Source organism: Cebus imitator, unplaced genomic scaffold (genome assembly GCF_001604975.1).
Source record: "Cebus imitator isolate Cc_AM_T3 unplaced genomic scaffold, Cebus_imitator-1.0 Scaffold161, whole genome shotgun sequence".
Classification (NCBI taxonomy): domain Eukaryota; kingdom Metazoa; phylum Chordata; class Mammalia; order Primates; family Cebidae; genus Cebus; species Cebus imitator.
In genome coordinates this window covers 1,788,589-1,807,435 of record NW_016107476.1, presented here as the reverse complement: position 1 = coordinate 1,807,435, position 18,847 = coordinate 1,788,589, and the positions used below count along the sequence as shown (strand labels likewise).

The following is an 18,847-nucleotide window of genomic DNA, read 5'->3' as shown; positions in this document are numbered from 1 at the left end:
AATTTTTGTGATGTATGGGAGACACATACTTTCTTCCTGTTCTGGCAACTTTTATTTCAGTTTTCAGTTGAAGTCCTCCAGTGCCTCCAGGAAATCCTTTAGGTCAGAATATTAAGTAGATGCTGGCTAGCTGGAAGAAACGCATTCCTTTTTTTGACTTCCATGTTAGTACAAATACTTCCTGAAAGTAACCGTTTCTATTTGTCCTGCCACCTCAGTAAAATAGCCATAGCTGTTCACATCTGGATAATTCAGAATTTCCTTTAATATACCACCTGGATTTTAAGGGGACCCACAGCAGGCTCTTCAAAAAAGCTTCTGTGAAGTCCCACTCATTAGGCTTGTGTAAAAGGATAGACAACCACTCCCCTAGGAGGCAGAAGACTGGATTACTAACACTGAAATGGGCTTTCACTCTTTCTACCTCTTTTATTGATTCCATCTGGTTCAAAGATTACTGGTTTTGAACTATTGTTTTAGTTTCTCCTTTTGAAAATGTTCATAAGTGGTCCTATACTTCACTTAGGTATATAGTATCTATTTTCTTTCTGATACTCAGTTGAACTAGAGATATGATTATCTGGCTACATTTGCTTGCATTTATTAATTCATTAGCATACATATTAGAGTTACTATTGATATTGTAAGAAAAATAATGAAAAAGTTGAACATTTGGAAATTTTGACTCATTCACTTAATGTGTACACATTTCAGGAAAAGACCATATTATTTTATTTTTGTCAGTAGAATGGTTTAGCTAACTGGTAGTGTACAAGAATACCAGTAGCTCTCATTAGGTATTTTTGAAAAGCTTAGTGACACCATCAGCCATGTTGCTTTAGAATGTGTTATTGGATTGGAAAATAAATTGTATCCTAGAAATACTGAAGGAAAAGATATCTGCTATGTGATTCCATTGATGTCAGTAAGAGAAAGTGGATGACAATACTTTGTGGTGGCTATTAGAATGAAAAGGGGGGGTCAGATACAAGAGATTATACATGTAGAAATTAAAATTTACCAATTGATTGAATGTTGGACACAACACTTTAGTGTCAGGATAATGTCCTAAATAACTAAACAGTGCTCATTAAGAAAGTATTGGAAAGGAAGAAAATGAGACAAGTTTATACGAACCAAATTAATGGTTCAACTTTTACAAAATGGAAAGTTTCATCAAGTACTCTAAAAGGGTGATCTAAAAGGATCTAAAAGGATATTCTAAAAGGATGAGGATGATCTCAGAAGCTTAAAAGGATGAATTTAGAGAAAATAAATAGATGTTCTTTTTTAAAACACAATTTGTAGCTATATTCTTATTACTGTTAGCAATATTAATAATAGTAGAAGTCATATCTGCCAATTATTAAGTGCTCAATATGTGTTAGGTATCTTAAATTACATTACCTCATTTAATTTTCACATCTATCCTGAAAGCTAAGTGCTATTATTCTTCTTTTGCAGATGAAGAAATTAAGCATAAAGAGGTTAAGTATATTTATCCAAGGTCATAGAGTAATTTTAGATGTAAATTTTGAAGCTAAGATGTTTGAATTCAAAGCTCTTACACTAACTCTTTGAAACTCATTTCTTTAAAGATATATACCAAAGTAAAAATGGAGGGAAACCCAAAGAATAATTAGATAAATACCTAGATCCACAGTAGACTTAAGGATATCCCCCAAAGACTTTAAGGAATTTCACAGAATTTTCAGAAAAATGAATTTACTTCCCTTTAATTAAAATAATTTATAATACCTTCATTTTTAAATGGCAAGAGTAAGTAACAGGTCATAAAAATAAGGTAATAATAATACTTGAAGTGTGAAATGTGCATGTTTGTGATGTAGCATATTCAATATCATTTTGGTTTTGACTTACAGCTTGCACGTGCAGTGGCCATGCAAATATTTGTCATCTGCACACAGGAAAATGTTTCTGCACAACTAAAGGAATAAAAGGAGACCAATGCCAATTGTAAGTAAGAATGACTTTTTAGAACTTTTATGAACTGAATTTGTGTTGTGGAACTAATTTTTATATGTTTTACTTTTTAATTTAGTGTTGTGTTAGTTAAGCATACATTTATTAAAAATTTAAACTTTTATTTTAGACTAGAGGGGACATGTGCAGGTTTGTAACATGGGTTTATTGCATGATGCTGAGGTTTGGGATATGATTGATTCCATCTTCTGGATAGTGTGCATAGTACCCAATAGATAATTTTAAAGCATTTTCTCCCTTTCCTGCCTCTCTCGCTCTAGTAGTTTCCAGTGCCTGTTGTTCGCATCTTTATGTCCATATGTACCAATATTTAGCTCCCACTTATAAGCAAAAACGTGCTATTTGGCTTTCTGTTCCTGTATTTGCTTAGGTTAATGTATCCATGTTGTTGCAGAGGATATGATTTCATTTTTTTTCTGGCTGTGTAGTATTTCATGGTGTATATGGACCACATTTTCTATATCCAGTCTACCGTTGATTGGCATTTAGGTTGATTCCATGTCCTTGCTATTGTGAATAGTTCTGCAATGAACATATAGGTGCATGTGTCTTTTTGGTAGAATGATTTATTTTCCTTTGGATATATGCCAAGTAATAGGAATTTACTTGCATCTAATGAATTCTCTTTAAAAATTAAACATTTTAAATAACAATTTTGTGGAGGCTTTAAAACAACTCCATAGAACATGTTTATCTTTTACATTTCTAGAAAAGGAAGCTTTCTTAATTTTATGTATCAAAACCTATTGTTATCGATAGACTTTTCTTTCATATCATACCTAATGCAATGTCTCTGTGCCCTTCTTTTACAGTCATTCATTATTAATTCTGATAATTCTTGTCCTTTCACCCTTTCAGCTGGTTCCTTATATTCATCTTCCTTTGTTTTCTCTGTTCTTTCAGTATGCAGGAAACCACTATTGCTATTCTCCTCTCTGTACTTTCATGAATGATTTTTGTCTTATCATTTAGTAGTTACTCTAAAATTTTATTTTCCTTCGAAAATTAACTTTAAAAGGCAGCATTTTATGATATTTAAATTGTTTTTAAAATTCTCTTTCTTGTTTATGTTTATTATTAAAATCAAACTTTTATGGTTTTGAATTATGTATGTGCAGATACATGTGTATATTAGGTATATTGGTCCTATATTTGATACAAATAATAAATTCCAACTATAGTAATTATAGAAACATAAGGAAAGGTTAAAAAAGAGTTATTCAAATTTATAAATATATAGAAATTTATACCTAAAGTCTATTAAGCATGGAAAATGATCCCTTTATTTTTATTTAAAATAAATATATTACTTGTTGCAGAATTATCCTAAATATTTCAAGTTAGGTGATTATGTCTTTGCCTAGCCACCTAAGTGTTAGGTGATTTTCGAATTCAGAGAAGGTAAGCACAATCAGTTTTTATTCCTTCTCTGTAGTCTCTGAAGTTAAATACAAGTTCAGAGCAAAAGATCTCGGAGAAATTCCTATTAAGGAAGGCCATTTTGGTCTTAAAACCAATGGAATTAAATCATAATCTTCTATTTTAAGATCAAGGATGCCTCTAATACTTTTCAACACTAAAGCTCAATTATAAGTAAGGCCAACTCCATGGGGATGTGGCCTGTGAATTCATACAAGTTCCCACACTTATAAGGGCAACACACTTGGTTTAATGCTCTGCTATCACTGTCTTGAAATGCTTAATAACTTTTAAACCATAACTATGCATTCTTCTTTCACACAATCCTCTCCTATTCCCTCAAATTATATATTAATAGCAGGTTCTGGTTTTACATAATGTTGTTTCTCTTAACTTCTATTAAATATGTTTGTTGGATAGTAGTGTGCAGCAATGAAAATATTTTCTGTAGACCACAATGGCAGTATTACAGATAAAAATAATATATGAGATTCTACCATGATAGTACACATTGGAAATGTTTCAGTATAGTTTTACATAAATAGTATAGCCATATACCTATCCATAATTATATCTGTGATACAATATTGCAGTAACATATTTTGTTTACAGGCAGGAGAAAGCAGGATTTTAATTCATTGAAATAGTGAGCTTGTAAGCTTAGCTAAAACACAGTTACAAGGTTTGGCATGTGCACAAAATATTAGAAAATAAATTTTATAGTTCTGAATGATAAAAGTATATTTTCCCCTTCTCCTTTATGGTTTATTAGGAGGATAAGAATGGAATATTAATTTGTAAAAAGTATTTTGTAGGTAGTATTTGTAGACAGAATTCCATGCTTTTATGTGTTTGTTTATCTTTTGAGTATGGAGCAATAAAGAATAGGCTCATAATTCTTAGAGCAATTAATTGCTATAGTATGCTTATACCTGAAAAAAATAGTTTGTTAGGAAAGAGAACTAGTCATTCAGATCAGTAAACAATTATTAAATTAGTACTTGATACTATTAATGAAAATGAATATCATATGGTTTTTGCTGAAAGTAACTCAGACTAGCAGTGGAGACACTGACCAAAATAGAGTATACTAATTTCTTACCTTAGTGATTTGATATGCTTACGAACCCCTTCCACTTCTTAGGATAATTTCTGTTTGGTTTTAAGTATTTAATCAGATATCATTCTTCTTATGTATTCTTAATGACCATCCTAAACTGAAATTGGTTCTCTTCATATCTGTTAATTTCTTTGCTTGAATTATTTGTATAACTGTCTGTATCCATTGCTAGAGTGAACTTTTGGGAAGACCATTGCAACAATACCAGAATGTAAGTGTTCAATAAATTTATTTAGAATGGAATGAAGAAAATATTGATGGAGCACTGAAAAGGGAGTTATTAATTTATTTTGGAGGGATAAGGAAAATTTGAGCAGAGGATGTTTGAGCTGGAAATGGACGAAGTAATAAAATCAACTCTCTGGAAAAAAGAAAATAGGAAACAAGGGGAAACAGCATCAGTCAAAGAAAAGAAGTAAAAATGAACATGGTTATAGCATGTACAGTCTTTGCTCAAGAGTGTTGAGAGCTGGAAAAATATTGCATCTTCTCTTACAATAAAAGGAAAAAAAGGTGGATAAACTGCAAATTCATGAGTCTTCTTGAAACCATTGTAACTGAGAAAACAGGGTAACCAACTGGCTACAAATATAAAGAGAGATAAGAGATGCAGAGAGATAAGACATGAACATTGGCTTACCTGGAATGAAATCATCTGGAGACTGATAAAAGGGGATCAGTTAGTGGTTGATATTTATCAGGGATTAAGTATACACTATCAATAGGGTGAAGCTCCTGGGAGCCCAGAAATTGGTGGAGAGCATTCTCCCTGTAGAATTTGCAAGCCACCTATTATGGTTGCCATTCTCTTCCACCAGTTGCTCAGGGAAAAAAAATGAAGAACATTTCAATAGAGCATTCCCTGTGCCGTAGGCTTATGGAAGGGATTGGCAGCCACAGTAGGAAAGGTCATCAGTACTACAGTAAAAATATTCATTTCAGTGAGCACCAAATTATTCATCTTGCCATTGTAATGGCAGTTTTCAATCTGGTTTTGGTCCAGACCATAGCTGATCATCAAAAATTGTAACTTAAAAATGAATTTCCATTTGTTTGTGCCATCTCTGATTTTTTTTGAACAGTGATTTGTAGCTTTCTTTGCAGAGATCTCTCAGTTGCCTGCGTATTTTATTTGACTTACATAGTTGCGTGGCAACTATGAATGGAAGTTTTTTCCAGATTTGGCTCTCAGCTTGACTGTTGTTGGCGTATAGGAATGCTATTGATTTTTGCACATTGTATCCTGAGTCTTTGCTGAAGTTGTTGATCAGCTGAAGAAGCTTTTGGGCTGCTTGTGGGGTTTTCTAGATATAGGATCATGTTGTCTGTAAACAGGGATTCTTTGATTTCCTTTTTTTTTTTTTTATTTGGAGGACGTTTGTTTATTTCTTTTGCCCAGTTGCCCCGACCAGAACTTCAGATACTATGTTGAATAGAAGTGGTGAGAGAGGGCACCCTTGTCTTGTGCTGGTTTTCAAGGAGAATGCTTCCAGCTTTTGTGCATTCCATATGATGTTGGCTGTGCGTTTGTCATAGATGGCTCTTATTATTTTCAGGTATGTTACTTCAATACCTAATTTACTGAAAGTTTTTAACATGAATGGATGTTGAATTTCATTCATAAAAGGCCCTTTCTGCCTCTATTGAGATATTCATGTGCTTTTTGTCTTTAGCTCTGTTTATGTTATGAATCACATTTATTGATTTGCTATGTTGAACCAACCTTGCATCCCAGGGATAAAGCCTACTTGATCATGGTGGATACACTTTTTGATATCCTCTGAATTGTTTGCCAGTGTTTTGTTGAGGATTTTTGTATCAGTGTTCATTGATGAGAAAATTTCAGGTGGATATCCTGTCTGTCTCTTCCAGGTTGTTTGGTCTCTTCCAGGTTTTGTTATCAAGATGATAATGCCTCATAGAATGAGATAGGGAGGAGCCCCTTCTCAGTTTTTTTGGAATAGTTCAGTAGGAACAGTACCATCTCTTCTTTGTATATCTGGTAGAATTCAGCTGTGAACATATCATGTCCTGAGTTTCTTTGGTTGGTAGGCTATTTATTACTGCCTCAATTTCAGACCTGATTATTGGTCCATTCAGGAATTCTATTTCACCCTGGTTCATTCTTGGGAGGGTATGTGTGTCCAGAAATTTATTCTTTTTTTTTTTTTTTTTTAGATTTTTTTTTTTATGTGCATAGAGTTGTTCATAATATTCTCTCATAGTTGTTTGTATTTCTGTGAGGTCAGTGGGAATATCCTTCTTGTTGTTTCGGATTGTGTTTATTTGAATCTTCTCTCTTTTCTCCTTCATTAGTCTAGCTAGTGGTATATGTGTTTTATTATTTTCTTCAAAAAACCAGCTCTTGGATGCATTGATCTTTTTATTTGTGTGTGTGTGTGTGTGTGTGTGTGTGTGTGTGTGTGTGTGTTTCTATCTCCCTCAGTTCTTCTCTGATTTTGATTATTTTGTATCTTCTGTTAGCTCTGGGATTTGTTTGCTCTTGGTTCTCTAGTACTTTTAGTGATGATGTTAGGTTGTTAACTTGAGAGCTTTCTAACTTTTTGATGTGCACATTTAATGCTGCAGATTTCCCTCATAACACTTCCCGAAAGACAACCTAGGCAATCCCATTCAGGACATAGGCATGGACAAGTATTTCATGAGGAAGACACCAAAAGCAATTGCAACAAAAGCAAACATTGACAAATGAGATCTAATTAAAGAGCTTCTGTGCAGCAAAATAAACCATCAACAGAGTAAACAGTCAGCCTATATAACTGGACAAAATTTTTGCAAACTGTGCATCTGACAAAAGTCTAATTTATGTCATCTGTAAGGAACTTTACCAAATTTACAAGAAAGAAACATACAACCGCATAAAAAGTGGGCAAAGGACATTAATAGACACTTTTGAAAAGAAGACATATATATGGCCAAAACTCATAAGAAAAATGTTCATCACTATTAGAGAGGATTAAAACTGGACCTCTTCTTTTTACCGTTAGTACAAAAATTAACTCAAGATGGATTAAAGACTTAAATGTAAAACTATATTATTTGATTGTGCTGTGGTCCAAGAGACTGTTTGCAATGATTTCAGTTCTTTTGCATTTCATGAGAAGTATTTTAATTCTAATTATGTGATCTATTTTAGAGTATATGCCATGCAGTGGTCAGAAGACTGTATATTCTGTTGCTTTTGGGTGGAGAGTTCTGCATATATCTATGAGGTCCATTTGATCCACTGCTGAGTTCAAGTCCTGAATATCTTTGTCAATTTTCTGTCTCTGTGATCTAATATTTTCAGTTGAGTCTTAAAGCCTCTCACTATTATTGTGTCAGAGCTTAAGTCTCTTTGAAGATATCTACGAACTTGCTTTATGAATCTGGATACTCCTGTATAGGTGCATATATATTTAGGACAGTTAGATTTTCTTGTTGAATTGAACCCTTTATCATTATGTAATGCTCTTCTTTGCATTTTTGATTTTTATTAAAGTCTTTTTGTCAGAAACTAGGATTACAACACCTGCTTTTTTTTTTCCTTTTCATTTGCCAGGTAGATTTTTCTCCAGTCCTTAGTTTTGTTTTGAGTCTATGTGTGTCACTGCATGTGAGATGGGTCTCTTGAAGACAGCATACCAATGGGTCTCTTAAAGACAGCATACCAATGGGTCTTGGTTCTTTATCCAGTTTGCCACCCTATGGATTTAATTGGGGACATTTAACCCATTTACATTTAAGGTTACCATAAAATATTTTCTTTCCAACAGAATTTAACAAAATATTCTTATTTCTTGCACAGTAAATGTACTAACTACACATATTTTGGTTGGAAAAAGGAAAACATCAATTTATTAGGTTAATGGTTCTTGGTGGAGTTAGAATAGTACCCCCTAGAACTTTTTGGGATTTTATAATTAGTTATTCTAATAATTAGGGGGTGCTACTGGCATCAGAAGATGAATAGTCACAGCCCCTTATTAGAATGGGCACTTAAAGAGACCAGGTAATATTTAAAATCTCAGTCCAAATCTGTTTCATTGAGTACAGTAGATCTACAAGCTCACTCTGTAGTCATTTTCTTTGATCCTTTGTTCATAATTCACATGGATGTATGTAGTAGCCAGTAGATCTCTCATATTGGCTTCCTGACCTGTGAAGAAAAAGCCAGCAAGGTAGAGAAGAGGCCAAGAGAAGGAGACCCCTGAAACTAATTCCATTCATTCTGGACCCAGTCAAGATGTCATCAGAAATCTCATGCCAAGACAAATAACAGGCTGTTGAAATAGAGAAAATGAAGATTATGATATTCTCAAATATGAGCTGGATTATATTTATAAGAGTAGTGCCAAGATAATTCCCTAGTTTAAGATATGGACTCGATTGTGATAAAAGCTAACAGAAAATATATTTTCTTTCTTGAAATTCTGCCACATATCAATGTATACATTCTGTTTCTGGTACATAAAAAGAATGTATAGAATATATAATGCCTTAGAAAATAGGGGACTGATTAGTAAAGGAAATGGTAATATAAGAGCCAGTCAAATCATGTTGTTGACCTCTGAGAACATTATCAGAGTCCCCTGCTTAAAAACAATTGCAATCTCTCCCACAGTAATTTTACCATATAGTTTCTACCACATAGATTTTATATTGTAGCATTATGAAATTTTAACAAATACATAGGTCAGGAATAATATGATAATTTTAATTCCTAAATTATGAAATTCAGTAGTACTCATAATTTGGCATAAATTTAATATGTTTTTGTTTTGAGTCTCTCAAGAGGTATCTCAGGTATGCTCCAGACACATTGTATACTTACAGATGTGTGTGAGCAAGATTGGTGATGAGATTTTCTTACATGAATACCTCTTGGTTAAATTCTGAATAATGTTATAAAAGGTAAATTTTCAACTTACATGGTAGTTGCAGTCTTAGAAAATGCAATGTGTGTTATAAGTATGCTTTGTGTTTATATGTAAAATGGAGTTAGATTCCAGGCTCAAATATTTATGAGCACATATTCACCTACTTTAATATCTGCTATGTTATTCTAAAGTTAATGAGATTTTGATAACTTTTTTATTTTGTGGAATTGCTTTATATGTTTAGAATGTCTACACTCCTGATTTTCCTTTTATTTCTTTCAGTAAATCTCAGTGGAACTCCACAATTATGGAAATAATGAATTGTTACTCACAAATTTATCCTCACTGAGAACCACTGGCCTTAATAATTAGTGTTTTCTCTTATCTAGACAAAAAAACTTTCATTGTTTCACTACTTAATATAATATTTTATTGATTTCTGATAAAAAATACTATAAATGGTACTCTTAGATGTTTTGTTGGTAGATTGGTCAAAATTGATGGGTTGATTTAAAATTGTTTTACTTTCTATTCACAGTAAATTTTAAGATAATTTTCTCAAAGGCATTTGGAATTAAAAATACAATTCCTTAATATATGGGAATATTACTAATCAGGATCTTAATTCAGTTAATTAATTTATAACTGACTCCCTTTTTCTCTTCCTTATACCTTTCCCATTTACTGATCTCACAACTTCTTCATAGTTACTCACTTCAGGCTTAAGCCCCCAGTTCTCAAAATTAGGATACAGAAGAATATCCTGGGATATGGTGACTAAACCTCTGGGATGGGAACCAAAATTCTACTTTACAAATAAGCACCCCAGGCAATTGTGAAATAAAAATTTGTGATACATTTTTAGAACTGTTGTCATAGGAGGATCTTTCTGAACATTTTTTTTCCTCCTTGGCTTACCTTTAGGCCAGTAATATCTAAAATTATTACCCATTTTTCTCTATCTTGTTTTATCAAGTCTGTTTTGTTTGTTTTGTGATGTTGCCTTGATGATGATGCCAATGAATTCCTTTCCATTTTAGGAAGATAAAAGTTGTTCCTTCTTTTCTAGAACAGATTCTGGCACATAGTAGCGACTTTATATTTTGAAAAATAATGTATCTTGGATCTTTATTTTTCGAATTACTCTCATCTTTTTTTTTTTTTGTCTGCTATATGGGGAATGGGATAAAAAGTATATCCTTCTCTATGTGACTTAATCTAAATTGTTATACAGAGAGTACAGACTGCACATAGATTATCACCTTTATAAACACAATTGAAAAAGTAGTGAATATAGTCTTCAAATACTGACACTAATTTTTTTTTGAGACAAAATCTCGCACTATCCACTAGGCTGGAGTGCAGTGGTGCGATCTCATCTCACTGCAACCTCTGCCCTCTGGGTTCAGGCAATTTTCGTACCTCAGCCTCCTGATTACCTGGGACTACAGGCACTCACCACCACACCCAGCTAATTTTTGTATTTTTATTAGAGATGGGATTTCATCACGTTGGCCAGGCTGGTCTTGAACTCCTGATTTCAAATGATCACCCACCTCAGCCTCTCAAAGTGCTGGGATTACAGGCATGAGCCATTGTGCCCAGCCTCCAACACTAAATATTGTTAAAATTTTTTCTAGGTTGTCACTGTATTTGCAACTGCAGATAAGATAATGGTTTTCTTGTGATAATGAGTTAAGCAGACTTGATGTCTAATATATAAGATACTTGAGGATGTCTCATGCTTGCTTTATTCTACAAACATTTATTCAGTGAGAGGCTATAAGACAGTAACAAAAGTCATAAATCTCAAAATATCAGTTCAGAAAACATGTTACTCATCTTAAGCTTGCCTGGTATGAAACCATATGTGGTTTCGTCCAGTTCCTACCCTTGAGGAGTATGTTCTGGTAACAATTTAACTTGAACATATAACTTCCTATGTCGGGTAAATGTTTAAGTTCTTTTGGAGTATGACTTACTGAATTTAAAGCTCTTGGAATTTAGGAATATACTTTTGAAGTTAAATGTTAGTTCTTCCATCAGTCTTTCTATGCCAACACCTTGTACCTCAAAACTACTTGATCAAATGTCATTTAATTACCAGTTTTGAAAACATTCTGAACACAACAAAGCTGTTTTTCCCAGCCTCCATTGCCGTTAGGTGGGAGGTCATGTTACTGGGCTCTGACCAATAGACAGAAGTAATATCCACCACTTCTAGGCCTGGCTCTTAAAAATCTCATGTGCCATACACCTTCTGTTTCCTCTTTTATCAGTTCAACGGAGAGGGAGATGAGGATCTGAAAGATTGCAGAGGTTAGGAATAGCCCAGATCCTGGAAGATTACATGGAGCAAGACTTTTTCTCCAACTGAATTTCACACTGGACTGTGTCTTCAGCTGGAATCAAACTTTTTGTCTAGAAGTACTGAGATTTTAAGGTTGCTTGCTGCAGGAGTTAGCATATCCTTTCATGAGTAATTAGTATTCCCTTAGCATCTAGTTTGACATCCTTAATCACTGTGCTTTCATTTAAATAACCTTAAGGGTCCTGTTCATTAAGTGTGACTGCTGAGGTAGGTTAGTGAACAGTGTGGGAGTATTCAGGGTTAATTTGTTCTTTGATCCTCATTCATCTCTTAAAACTTTTGCAAAATCCTCCCAGGTTTTTTTTTTTTTTTTTTTTTTTAAATCAAAGCTGGTCTCATCTAAAGTTATTTCTTTGGAAACTAGTATAGTCCATGATTTCCAATTTGATTATTACATTCATATAAGGCATAAAGTTAAATGGCTTTATTTAACTGTAGATGGTCAGAATATCAGAATAGTTCCTTATACATTATAGAATTGTTGGAATTGCTAACAAAACAGAGAGGTGTACAATAATGAACAGGGTATCTAGTTGGGGTTTAGGATGTACTACCTACAAGTTCGAGGAAATTAGAAAAAGAAACAGATGTATATGTCAAAGAAAGAGAAGACACTATAAGCATTTATTGTATTTTGATCAGTCTTCTATATATTTATTATTATCTTGAAACTTCAAGGATTAAATAAATAGCTGCTTAGTATATCCCAACTTAACCTTTTATGAAGAAATATAGTTTTAGCATTTAAATGTAGAAAATGTATCTTGTTTATGTGTAGATGTTTTATCAAAATATGGACTCATGTCAACTGCATGTGTTTGATAAGATGAACTACTGCTATACATTAGTCTGTCCATTTGATTTATTTCTGGGGTCTCCAGTGTAGTGACCGTATTGTATAGTTCAGCACTTTTAATTTTATGGGAAAATGGTCAGCGATTGAACATATTTCAGTATAATCTCTTTTTAAAAATAATTTTCTTTTTTGTCTTGTTTTGACAATTTACAGGTGCAAATGTGTCATCCTTTCTTTATTGTTACATCTATATCTTCTTTCTTTCCATATTCTTTCTTTATTGTTAATAATGTTTGTCCCCTCCCCTCAATATAATGTTTTGAGATTTATCCAAGTTGCTGCATTCAGATGGTTTTAATGTGGTCTTATTCAATGTTGCAGAGTATTCCATTGTATAATTATAATGCACTTCATTCATTCATTTTAATTCCAGTTTTGTTTTTGTTTTTCTTTTTTACCATTACCATTAATGTTTATGTTTCCTGGCTCACAAATGGATATACTTTGTTGCATGTATAATCATTATTTGTATTTTCAACTTTGGAAAATTAACGATTTTGTAAGGTGGTTATATTAAATTATACCTATTCCAAGTCTTTATTAATTTTATTAATGCGCCAATCTTTGCTGATACTAGGTATTCTAAGGCATTTTAATTCTGACACTTCTGATGGATGCGTAATTGCTATGTTCTTAAGCTTAAAAGATTCCTTAGTTCTTAAAAGTTTATTATGTTTAATATTTAACAGTTTCATCTCTTTAATCACCAGTTGAATTTTCTATTTATGAAGTGGTGTTCTCTCAAGTTTCTTGTGATTTTTCTGCTGGATTCTTCTTTTCTTAATCATTTTTATTAATATTTTGTACATGCTATGTACACATCTTTTGTTGGTGTCTTGTGTAGTAAATGTCACTCTGTGGTTGAACTTTCACAGCAATTTGTATGTCTATAATGAGACATTCTTAATTTAATATAATCCAATATATCCATCCTTTCCATATGGTTCTTGCTACTTTGGGCTCTGTTTAAAAATGATTTGCCTTCTCCATTATCAAGTAGTATTCAGGTAGCCAATTGGTTCTGGAATTTATTTTTTGTCTGAAGGTTTTAACTCTCATCCAGTTTCTTTAAAAGAGATAAACTCTTCAGATTTTTGTTTCTTCTAGAGTCTGTTTTTCTTTTCCTTTAAAATATTTTCATTAATTTATTTAACTTTCATTTTATTTTAAAATGGACATACAATGATAGTACATATTTATGGTGTTCATAATGATTTTTCAGTACATACAGTGCATAATGATGAGGTAGGGCAATTAGCATTTATTATCTCTTTGTGCTGGGAACATTCACACAAACTATCTTTCTAGCTATTTGAGCTGTATAATAGATTATTGTTAACTAGAATCCTCTTAAAGTAGTGTAGAACATTAGAATTTATTCCTCCTATCTAGTTGTAATTTAGTATGCTTTAACAAATCTCTCCTTATTCCTCTTTCCCCACACCCTTCTTAGTCACTAGTATTCTCTGTTCTGCTTTTTACCTCTTTGAGATCAACTTTTTTTTTTTTTAGCTTCCACATGAGTAAAGGCATACAGTGTTTAACGACTTATTCCTGGCTCATTTCCCTTCATGTAATGTCTTCCAGTGCCTTCTATGTTGCTACAAATGACAGGATTTCATTCTTTTTAATGGCTGAATAATATTCCATTGTGTATATATACTACATTTCCTTTATCCATCAATCTATTGATGTACACTTAGGTTGATTACATGTCTTTGCTATTGCAAATAGCATTGCAATAAATATGAGAATACAAGTATGCCTTTAATCTACTAATTTATTTTCCTTTGAATAAACATGCAGTAGTGGGAATGCTGCATCATATATATGGAAGTTCTATTTTTAGTATTTTGAGAAATTTCCATACTGTTTTCCATACAGACTATACCAGTTTACATTCCCACCCACAATGTATAAGAGTTCCTTTTACCACATCCTTACCAGCATCTTATGTTTTTGTCTTTTTAACACAGCCATTTTAACTGGGGTCAGATGATAACTCATTGTGGTTTTGATTTGCATTTCCCTGATGATTAGTGATGTTGGCCATTTTTTCATAGATTTGCTAGCTATTTTGTATGTCTTCTTTTGAGAAATGTCTGTTCAGATTATTTGCCCATTTTACAGTTAGATTGTTTGTTTTCTTGCTGTTGCAATGTTTGAGTTCCTTATATATTCTGGCTCTTAATTCCCTGTCATACGATTAGTTTGCAACCTATCTGTGGATTGTCTTTTCAACCATTCTGTGGATTGTCTTTCCACTCTGTTGATTGTTTCCTTTGCTGTGCAGAAGTCTTTTAACTTGCTATAGTTATATTTGTTAATTTTTGCCTTTGATGCCTGTGTTTTTCAGGGCTTATTCATAACACTCTTTTTCCGGATCCATGTCCTGAAGCATTCCCCTCTTGTTTTTTTACAATAGTTTTATTGTTTTTGGCCTTACACTTAGGTATTTGATCCATTTTTTAGTTGTGTTTTGTATAAAGCAAGTGGTGATGGGCCTAGTTTAATTCTAATGTATATGGATGTCTAGTTTTCCTAGCACCATGTATCGAAGAGATGATTCTTTTTTCCAATACATCTTTGTTCTTGGCATCTTTATCAAAAATCAGTTGGCTGTAGATTAAAAAAAAGTATATATTTATACTTTCATTTAAAAAGAAATATTTGTTTTATTTTATTTTATTTTCAGAGACAGAGTCTCACTCACCCTGTCACCCAAGCTAGAGTGCAGTGGTGTTGTCTTGGCTCACTGCAACCTCTGCCTTGAGTGTTCAAGTGATTTTTCTGTCTCAGCCTCCCGACTAGCTGGAATACAGGTGTGTGCCACCATGCCCGGCTAATTTTTATATTTTTAGTAGAGATAGGGTTTCACCATGGTGGCCAGGCTGATCTCAAACTCTTGATCTTGGGATCAGCCCACCTCGACATCCTAAAGTACTGGGATTAGAGGCATGAGCCATCACACTCAGCTTATACCTTCATATTTTACCATAAAAATGCAAAATCATTGAGCAGATTTTCAGCTGTTTTAAATAATCTGACATATTTAAAAATTATAGCTATTACATCCCCCTTATTTTAGTCTCTGAGCAAAGAAATTTTCTCTCTTGATAAGGGATACATATGTATTTAAACATTTTATTATTGAATATCTAAATATTGTATTGTCAATACAAATATTTAAGTAAATTAAATATTTAACAACTTAAATATTAAAATTAAATGCTATATTTTAAAACTTGTAAGTATAGAATTATTTATATTTTGTTTTATACAAAGTGATGTATATAACATAATGCTATCATTTACATAAATGATAATCATTATTTAGGTGACATTTAGTGAGATTATTTACTTCATCAAAGTCTGTAATACATAGTTCAGCCTAAATCTGTTTTCCATAAAAGTCCAGCTGTTTCATTAGTTTGCTTAGTAGACAAGTAGTATGATTATCTCTTTGCTTAGACACAGAAATAGTTTGAAGTTACATTTTTAATTAAACCATGCAGAAGACTTCTAAAAGCTAAATGGGTAAAATAATTTCAACAATGCAAATTAAGACTTTTCCTAAAACAGTGTTTCTGAAGAAATTTTACCTTTGTGTAAACATAGTAGACCGTTATAGAATAAAACATAGGTTAAACTATTTTAATTGATCTGAGTAATTTACATTTATATATGTAAAATTACCTTAATATAGAATTTAGAATTTCATTTGTTTGTGGAGTTGTTTTCTTCTTATGTTGAAAATAGTTGTTAGAGCCTTGATTCTGATTTCTTAATTGGCTTTTCTTTGGGAGATCTACAGTGAAATTGATGGATTATGATAATCTTGATTCCAGATTATATTATTGTATAGGTTACATCATAATCCATAATGGATATACCAAATATTTTAATATTAGTTATTATATTTATAACAGATTAGCATAGTTCATTTTTGGCATGTGAGGAATGAGGTGGGAGGGTCATTGGTTTGCATAGCATTGCATTGTGTATAAGTAATATTTTATACATTTGTTTGGGATTTCATTTATTTTATCTTTTTTAATGAGATATTTTCCCATGAGTGGCAACTCTGCTATTAGAATAAATTTGCTAGCCTGTGAGGATTTTGGATTTTGAGTGGTGGTAGGACGAGTAGGCTTGTATTCTTTTTATCTTTTTAAAGTGAATTAAACATGTAACAAATTTATCTGATAGGACATGACATTAATGAAAACAAAAATTTGTTTAATTTTGCCTCATCTTAATTTTTATAATGATGATGACCAACTCCTATGGTAGTCCCCTTTGCATTTACCAGTGAGAACTCAACATTTTTCTGTATGCAAGAGCCCTCCTTTCTGCCCTCGTGTATTTATCTACTTATTATTGGAATGGGCTCATTAATTTATATTTTTTCCCAATAATTTATAATTCACTACTGTTTTTAACCACTTTGGCAATCACATTGTCTTAGATTTGGCCAGTAGGAAATGCTTCAAGCTAGCTATTTTGTTTATGTGACACACTCATCATTTTGTGTATGCTTCCTTACTTTCTGGTATAAGAAGATATTTCAGGCTCATCTTGTTCCTCTTCTGTCTCAGTTGCGGAATCAGCTGTATATTTTTTTTGACCTCTAGTTCCTTGTAATGGAATAGCATATTAGAGTCCAAGATCTTGGTGCTAGGTATGCTGTTTGCTCTTTCAGGTATCTTTACTTAGTGGCTTGCTTAGTGAGCAAAGTTAGGAAAAAATAATTTATTTATGTGCACATATAAATGCACATATGTACACATACATGCATACATATGCATGTGTATACACTCATGTACATATTTTGTAAAGAATTTCTTCATACTAAAAGTTTCAATTCATATCTATTTCTACAAGGTCCTTTGTGCCTTCTCCAGCTCAATATTTGTATGTTCCTTCTTCTACAGTAGATAACCACTGACTTCCAACAACATCAACATATTTCCTTGTTTGCTCAATTCTATATCATAATCTAAAATAGTTTCAGAATTACTTTGTTTATATCACTTCAATAAGAAAACCTACATAAAAGATTTTGGAATATGATTTCAAGTTTTCCTCCTCCACCTTGCCTGGCACCAATCTGGAGTATGTAGTCAAATATAGAGTTCAAAAATTACTTTGTATCTTTCTTCTCTTTCTCCTCCCTTGCTCCTTCCCTTCCTTTCTTCTTTCCTTCCTTTTTTCCCTCTTCTCTTCTTCCTATTACCTCTCCTCCTATTTCCCTCCTTTTCTACTTTTTTTTCCCTTCAATGTGGAAATAGGATTCACTTGAAATTTATTAGGTTCATTTATTTCTACTTGCTTCCCATTTTATGATTTTTTCCTTTCTCATTCTTATTGTATTAAAATAATTTAGTAAATATATTGAACATTAATAAGCTGAAATTATTTAAAGTATACCCAGAGAGATTATTGCTCATTCCTTTCTCCCTTTTGCAGTAGGTAACCAATTTTATTGTTTTCTGGTTTATCTTTCCTGTGTTTCTTTTCATAAAACTAAAGCTGTATGAGCTATGTGTGTTTCTATGTGTGTATCTTATATTCATATATATAGTCATTATTTCACCTTCTTACACAAATGCTGACATATTTTTAGATGTATTTTATATACTCTTTTGAATTTTACATTTTTCCTTCTTTATAATACTTCCTGGAATTCAATTAATATCAGCTCATAAAGATGTTCATTATCTTTTGGTTCTGTTTTGTTTACAGATGTATAGTCCTCCCTTATGTATAGGTACCATAGGTTAACAAATCTATTCAGGTATATTTAGACATTTATCTAGTATTTGGCAATTAAAATTATGCTACATTGAATAAACTTGTGAGCAGGTATTTTTATAATAATGGAGGTTTTTCTTTTTTTTCCCATTTATTTATTTTATTGCATTTTATGTTTTGGGGTACATGTGAAGAACATGCAAGATTGTTGCATAGGTACACACATGGCAGTGTGATTTGCTGCCTTCCTCCCCATGACCTACATCTGGCATCTCTCCCCTTGCTATCTCTCCCCAACTCCCCACCCCCCACCGTCCCTCCCCTATTTCCCCCCAACTGACCCTAGTGTGTAGTGCTCCTCTCCCTGTGTCCATGTGTTCTCATTGTTCAACACCCGCCTATAAATGTTGGTTTCCAGGTTCATCCATGTCCCTACAAAGGAC

The 18,847-nt window shown here is 32.7% G+C and overlaps 1 protein-coding gene across 1 annotated transcript in view; it reads left to right on the top strand.

The window, feature by feature from the left end:
- Positions 1-18,847, top strand: part of ATRNL1 (attractin like 1) — an 829,354-nt gene that overhangs the window by 272,542 nt on the left and 537,965 nt on the right. The window contains 1 exon segment of the mRNA XM_017543810.2: positions 1,884-1,977. Within this exon segment, the coding sequence (XP_017399299.1) occupies positions 1,884-1,977 (94 nt within the window).